The sequence below is a fragment of the Gymnodraco acuticeps genome, unplaced genomic scaffold (genome assembly GCF_902827175.1).
Source record: "Gymnodraco acuticeps unplaced genomic scaffold, fGymAcu1.1, whole genome shotgun sequence".
NCBI lineage: Eukaryota > Metazoa > Chordata > Actinopteri > Perciformes > Bathydraconidae > Gymnodraco > Gymnodraco acuticeps.
In genome coordinates, this window is record NW_022992275.1 from 13,466 (window position 1) to 21,533 (window position 8,068).

The 8,068-nt window shown below is 36.8% G+C and overlaps 1 protein-coding gene across 1 annotated transcript; it reads left to right on the top strand.

The window, feature by feature from the left end:
• The first annotated feature begins 214 nt into the window (after positions 1 to 214).
• Positions 215 to 4,190, top strand: LOC117540574. The gene is made up of 6 exons (XM_034207339.1): positions 215 to 1,501; positions 1,657 to 2,001; positions 2,093 to 2,431; positions 2,893 to 3,006; positions 3,624 to 3,688; positions 3,863 to 4,190. Exons 1-6 carry the CDS (start codon positions 1,459 to 1,461, stop codon positions 3,998 to 4,000), a joined length of 1,044 nt encoding a protein of 347 aa, XP_034063230.1. The 5' UTR covers positions 215 to 1,458; the 3' UTR covers positions 4,001 to 4,190.
• Positions 4,191 to 8,068: the final 3,878 nt, after the last annotated feature.

Here is an 8,068-nt window from a genome sequence, read left to right on the forward strand (position 1 = left end):
ATGTAAGCTGACACTCCTTCCTTCTAGTGGGTTGCCAGGTTTCCGCGCATGGCGCATCACGTTTTTCGAAAAAAACTAAACGTAATATCTCACTACAAAAACAAACGCAAATATTTAATGTTAAACAGTCAAGTCCTTTCAAGTCATCTGTCTCAAGCTTAAGTCAAGTCTCAAGTCATGAATACCAAGTCAAGTCAAGTCTTTTATCAATGTTAGTCAAGCAAGTCTCAAGTAAAATAATATGCGACTAGAGCCTGACTCGAGTCAAGTCATGTGACTCGAGTCCCTACCTCTGCTGAACAGACACCCACTTGACAAACAAATGACGAGTGGAAATGTGGGCATGGCTGTGGTTGGGCTGCCAAATTAGGGTATGCTTTCAAAGTCACATTTCCTTCAATGTCATTCTTAAAAGTTTCATGAGGTTATACAAACTTACCCTTTCAGTAAAACAGTATTTTAGTCATGCATTGACAGTGAAGGTGTCTTTAGTGCTGTTTTAAAGTTTGTGTGCTGTTTGACTTTGTACAGCTCAAATAACACATGAAAAGGTGAATAACGTTGGGCACATGTGTTCTCAGAGTCAGACGTAAACAGTATCAACTCAGAATCACTGTGTTGGCTCTTTTGTTTTTCTTCGTAATGTGATTTACAGTACATAAAGCCGACAAATACTGTGTTAAAGTGAACACTATGAGTGACAATGATTAAACTAAAATTAGATTTATGTTTCCTTGTGAAACACTTCCCTTCTTGCACCTCTAACCTCATTATATATCCTGTAGGGCAGGTCTCTTCAGAGGAAACAGATTCAGTGGTCAGTCAAAGGAAGATAAATGGCTTTTTCTCTGTCATTGTATCTGTGACATGTGAATTTACTCTTGCTTTGATGTAAAATGACTGACTGCTTTGAGACTAGAAAGAAAAGTTATGCGTACAAAATGTTTACTCATTCATTATTTGGCAAAAAATCTGCAACAAAAATGCATTTGGACAAAAATAGCTCTATTACAAAGTAATGCATTACTGCACCAGACCTACATCATGTCCTAAAGGTACTGATATTTCAGTGACAAAATGAATGACCACGTACACACATTTACAGTGAGCTTCAATAGCAAAATGCTTTTGACACGGACAAGAATAAAAGTAAATTCCCATTGCAGTGGAAATTCTGTACACTGTTGTGACAGGAAGTTTGTCTGTCAGTTGTTTAGTCGTCTTTTGTGTGTCTGCAGCGTATCAGTATGTCACACAATGTCACATGGTGTTTGATCAGACAGTTTTTCCATTTCATTGAAAAGGGGACATGATCGAAGGTTTGGTAAATTGAGGGCCGAGGTCTGCCTTTCAGCCAATCACAATGACTTCTACTTTGTTAACCTTGATGACTTTTGGGTAAATGTTCCATTTGGGTGCGCAGACATCAGCAGTGCAAGGGAAGGGCTCTGTGGCACAATGATGGGAAGACTGGCTGCTCTGTTTCTTCTAAGGACATTGTGTGAGTACAACTTTACTTACTACTGAAAGACGAGTACTACTATTTTCGAAAGGTCGTATTCAAGTTTAGACAAGTTTAACAATTAGTATTACTGTATTATCTTATCAATTTTCATTGTCTTATCTTTGTGTTTGTCCTGTTGTCTCTTTATTCAGCCCTGATTCAAACTGCAGAGGTTCCTCACCAGATATCTTTGACTCCGGTGGAACTTGGTGGTAATTTGACTCTGACATGTTCAGTCTTTAAAAATGAAGCGGGGATGGTTTACTGGTATAAGCTGAAGTTTGGATATATGTTTCAAACTGTTGCGGCAGGAACTTTTGACAAAATACAACTTCAAGGACAATTTAACAACTCAAGATTCAACATCACAAAACGGCATGCTCAGAATATTTTAAACATCAAAAATGTCACAAAAGAAGATGAAGCAATGTACTTCTGTCAAGCAGGGTCGGCATACAAAATGGAAATGATTTACGGCACACTTTTAGTTGTGAATGGTAAAGTATATTCATTTCAATTACTTAATTTGCTACATTGGAAAATCCTTAAAATCAGTTACTTTATTCTTAATGTTTGTCCATCACACAGATCATAAAAATCTGAAGAAATCTGTCTACGTGAAGCAAAGTCCGAAGACTGAGTCAGTCCAGCCCGGCGACTCAGTGACTCTCCAGTGTTCACTCCTCTCCAAACACAAAGAAAACACACATCAGTGTCCAGACGAACACAATGTGTACTGGTTCAGATCTGGATCAGGACAATCCCATCCAAGCATCATTTACACTCACAGTGAGGAACAAAAGGAACGCAGTTGTGTCTTCAGTCTGTCCAAAACTATACACAACTCCTCTGATACCGGGACGTATTACTGTGCTGTGGCTACATGTGGACAGATCCTGTTTGGAGAAGGAACTACAGTGGAGACAAGTACGTTTTTTAAAGTTGAATTCTGAAATCTTTAGTACATTATGAACATTAATGCTAGTCAGATATATTGGATAAATATTGATAAAGTGTATAAAGAATATCAATAAATGATAGATGCTAGTTTGCATTTATTTATCTTAGGATAAATATTTGTTTCTAAATATCTATCTGCATAGTCAAGTTGCATCTTTCAGTCAAACAGATTCACAGCTCTTTGATATTTTAAATCTTGGTCCAAGTAGATACACTGTTTTGTCATGCACTTGAAAAAGTTGGTGCAATAAAAAAAACATGTCCTTAAACAGAAGGCTCTTTTTGACCTTAATGTAAAGTAATGATTGATCGACAAAGCCAAATCAATTCTCCAAATGTGACAGTATTTTTAACAGACAATATTGACAGAAATGTAAATCTCTGAAAATTGTAATGAGGAGTTGAAGTGTCTATTTTTCTAATTCCAGGATCAAAACTGGACGCAGTTGTCCTCGTACTTGGAGCACTGTTGGCCTGCTCTTTGACTTTAATCGTCATCCTTACTTTCTACGTAAATCGAGGAGTTTGTCGACACTGCAAAGGTAGGTTCCTAAATCATACAGCAATGTTTTAGGCATTGATTTTTGCTCATGTTCTAAATTGTAGGAATGTAGTTTTATTGTAACTTCGGTTAATTTTACCCAGTAATAACAGGCCCAACATCACATTGGGCTTAAACCCAAGCACATAACATTCATACACTTTGTGTCTCCTACAGAGGCCTTTTATATGTTAATTGTTGAATCATTTTCTTCCCAAGCTTCCCTCTTTCTAATCCTCATCAAGCAAGTATAAGTATTCATTTAACAGTTTAACCCAAAGGATATACATTTTGAGCTTTCTGTAAAATCGTTGCGAGTTTGAGTCCTGGGTTATCTCAACATCCTTTCAAATGTCTTCATCTGTCAAAAGGGGAAATGCAACTTAAATGATTAACTCTAAAATAGTCATCTCTATGCAGACATGTCATGTATGATGTCACCATACATGTACTCAACATATTCTGTGAACTCATAACTACAGTTTCATGTAGTTATATTTCTAAGTTTAATTCAAAAGTAAAAGTCCCACAAAAGGGCAAAACTCCAGACTCTACTTAAAAATTCAGCGACAATTGAACAATTGAACCCCATCAAACATTATTTAACTTTTTCTGCAGTAGCAACGTGTACCACCCGTAATCCTAGAGCCAACGAGGCGGCAGTGGATGAATCAACTGACCTGGTAAATATATTTATAACTTTGAAACTATGCACCAAATGTGGAGGCAAAAAGCATCCTCGTACATTTTCTGACTTTAGACTCAATCATTCAAAGACTTGGTTTGGATTAAGTGTTTTTCATTTCACAGGCCTAATATTTAAGGAATGTATGTTTAATAGACTATATGATTTGCAGGATGGAGGCGAAGAGGCGGTAAACTATGCAGCACTGAATTACTCCACAAGAAAAGTGAAGCAAAAGCAAGAGTTACCACAGGAGTGTGTGTACTCCGCTGTGAGAGCAAACCACACACAGCACCACGCGCCCGTGTGAGCTTTAGCTTAGCTCAGCTTTGCATGTTTTTAACAAATGTTTTGCTGTTAATTACTTTGCTTTATATTTTGCTTTTAAAAAGCTAGTTGTTGATGTGACATGCACAAAAGAACACTGCTTGTTGCACAGGCATGAGGAGGCGACTGAGAATGCCTCGAGTTGAAATCAATAAACTTTTCAAACACCCGGAGAGAAAATGTGGTTTAATCAATGTTCATCAAAAAACCAAGGCTGCATATAAGAGACTACACACATGTACATGTTATGACTGTGCATTGTTCTTCAATCTGAATTTAAATAAATGTTGGTATACTTGAGCCAGAGTAGCCATGTGTGTTGTACTGTGGCTCATGTGCCTTTCTATGATCAGGGCCTCGCAGTGGATGCAAATAATTGAAAATGTGTCCTCTTGATAATCATCACCCAACAGCATATACAGTGACTCCGAAACAGAGCAGTGTTTAACATTACTGTGTAGAATATATCAAAGTAAAAATGTTTGCTAATATTGATTTAATGACAAAAATGGCTGGTTACTTTTAGTTCTTTGATGGGTAAAACAGGTTGAACTTTGTATGAACTATATATAATTTTCCAAATATGATAGTTACATGTACTTTTGGTTATATGGCACACATATTTTAAGAAAAATAAATATGTTTGCTGTAATTGTACTAGTTTTTCTAATAGCAGAAGAAGAAACATGAAAACATAAAACAATCCAAATGACTGCTTTTCACCAAAAATACAGTAATGAAGCTAAATTTGCTTTAATAGAAAAAAAACAACGCCTTTTAATGCCCCCTGGTGTATGGTATGGAGATGAGCAGAAAATAGATTATATATAGAGGAAATAGACTCTTCCTGCTCTGCTCTTCCAAGTTGATAAAGACAAAGGGTGTACGGCGGCATAGAATCAGTGAGACGACAGTATAGATGTTTGACAGGCATTGTCAAACATCTGACAAAAAAGTTCAATATACAGAAATGGAACAACATGCATTTTTTATTTAAATTCATTCAATATCACTTAAGCATAATAAGAAAAAAACATCAAACTAACATTGTATGAATAATGCAAGCTAATTCCAACATCTTATAACAGCTTTAAACTGAAACACATTAAAACGATATCACATTTGGTACAGACATCTGAAACAGTCGAGTTTAAAAGTGCAGTCTAAGATTTAAATCCATTATACTACTAGCAAATATCTACTTACACTCCGCTAGCTGACTGCATTACTGTATGTGCCTATGCTAAAAGAAAAGCTGGTTATGATCCAGCCAATCAGCATCAGGGCGTTTATGCCTGTGCGAGGACAGGGGAAAGGAGGGCCATGGATGTGTAAAGAGAAAGGCAGTGGGAGCAAGAGGCAGGGTAAATACGAAGGGGGACATTTGTTTTTAAGATCAAATATCAACAATCTTTCTTGAGAATCGCTGACTCCACATTTGACTCAGATCAAAAAGCCTTGGCAGCCGTGTAGACCCCGGGGCCAGTTTCCATCACGGTGAAGACGACAGTAGAATAAATCCAAGGGTCTTCATTTCTCTAAGGAAATATATTACAAATTATTTGTGATGACAAACCGGATCGAGTTGCATCATAAGCCTTTTGCAATGTTTGTCTTACCTTTACATTCCTTTTTGCAACATTTCCTTGCAGGTAAACAGCAGCTACAATATGGACACAAGTTAAAAATAGATAAGGATGACCTAGTATGTATAAACAATGATATCAGCATTATCTAAATAATGTGTTATTTAGTGAGGTAACTTCTATTACCTTTATTATGGCAATAATCACACTTGCTTTTCTTGATGGCGTGAATAAGGATGGCTATAACAATCACACTAATAGCCGAGACCACAGACGGCAGAAGCAGAAATACATCGCCAGTCTGTACATCTCCAAAAGACCGTAAGCCGGTTCCTGAAACATGAAAGGAAAATGAAATAACATTTAGTACTTTCACCCAAGAATATTTTACTTCACAATCAATATGGATTTTATCCATTTATTTGAATGTAACCTCTTATCAATGCAAATGTCCCTATCAAACACTTAAACCACACTGACTTAAACCACTTGGGTTTCTTATTACAAACATGTGATGTACATCAATGATGTCTAAGGCCAGATAAAATAATGCCCAAGATATCTGGAATACTTAAATTAGATTGGCTTGCCATCCATAAAGACAGTTTAAAGAAGCTAATAGAGAACCAACTGTATAACTTAGAGTTAAATACAAACAAATCCCAAACTTAAAAGCACATCAATTAACGATAAAAGGAAGAAAACGGGTTAAAATAAACAGCAATACTTTTACCTTCAATGTTCAGTTTTGTTCCGTCTCCGAATACTATTTCTCCACATGTGGCCACAGCACAGTAGTAAATCCCAGCATCAGAGGAGTTGAAGTTCTTTGAGAGGTGATAAACAGAACTCTTCTGAGTGTCCGATGTCTTCTTACACTCATTTGGTTCATTTCCATCAGTGTAGATGATGTTAGGATAAGACGTATCTGATCTGACTCCAAACCAGTGTACACTGTGCTCCCCTGGACATTTCTTGTTCTCAGAGTCAGAGAGGACTGAGCACTGGAGAGTGGCGGAGTCTCCTGGATGAACTGGATCGGATAGTGTCGGCCACTGAACAACAGTAACGTTTGTCGCCCTCAGAGTGTTTCCTACAGAACACGACAGTGGAAATTGTAAAACATGTTGTGTTTATCATGTAATTTCAGTAATGGAAGGTCAAAATGAAAATGTCAGATTTGAAATTGTCAATTATTATGAAACCAAAAGCATCTGTTTTATCTTCACACTACTAACACAAATACAGAGATAGGTATTACCTTCTAAAGACAAATATGTGCTCGTCCATTCAATTCTTGCTCCACGTAGTGACTGCGCAGTGATACATTGCCTTATCATCTTGGATTGTCTTCAAAATGGTCAGAGAGCTCATGTTAACTAGATGTTTTACATTGAAACGATAGTGAGGAAACCCTTTTTCAAATGCAGGATTTTCAGTGCCTTTCAACAGTGTAGTAATTCATGTAAGAGAATCACCAACACTGTTTGTACCACTTGACTCGTGTATTCAGGGCCACCCCTGGCCAACTTGGGGCCCCAAGCGACATTGTGAGGTCCCCCCACAACATTTTTTAGGCTACTTTGCAAATATAATTCCTGTTTATTATTATTATCAACACAGTTACTTTTTTATACAGTGAGGTAAATGGTAAATGTGCATGTATGTCGTTCAGTATGCGTTTACAGGTGAATACGTCAAATACTAGCCTCAAAAGGATTAAAATATAATTAATGCAAATAAACTACTTCTACTAATAATAATAATCATAATCAATTCAATAATATAAATACTATATTATTTTATCATAATATAGTTGTAATATAGTCAAGACAAAACATGCTTATGACATGCGCAAAAACTGATATTTCTTAAATCTGTATTCAAATGTAGTTCCCTCTGTCAGCAATGTATCAACAACTACACACATTCCTATCAGTATTTCTCTGTGTTGTGGTTGACATGATGATGACTGTGAGGAGTTAAGGGGAGAGGCTGAGCATCACCATGAAATGTGCAAATTGACATAAAATGAATAAAAGGGGAAAAATGCTCCATGTTTTTTAAGCTGTAAACTTTAACTGTTATGTAAGCCAACTAGACAGACAGTCTATCACTCTTCCTCCTGTACATTAGCAGATAAAAGACATAACATACTTAAATGAATGTTAAATAAAAAATGCTGGAAATAACTGCATCTCCATTAGCCTATGCTATGCAGAGACTGCCTTCTTCATGTTATGAATTGCAGCTGATGTTTTAATATGGCAATTTGACTTATACAACATTCGCAAGTTGTACATTTGACTCATACAATAATAACCCACCTTCGAGTGATGCTCTAGTTTCTTCATGTTTTGTTTTTTGCGCCGGACTGAAACTGTCTTTTCATCGACATCTCTTCACCTGCACTAGTGGCCGTATCAAAGCCGTGATTGGTCAGATGTCGATACATTACAACGGTG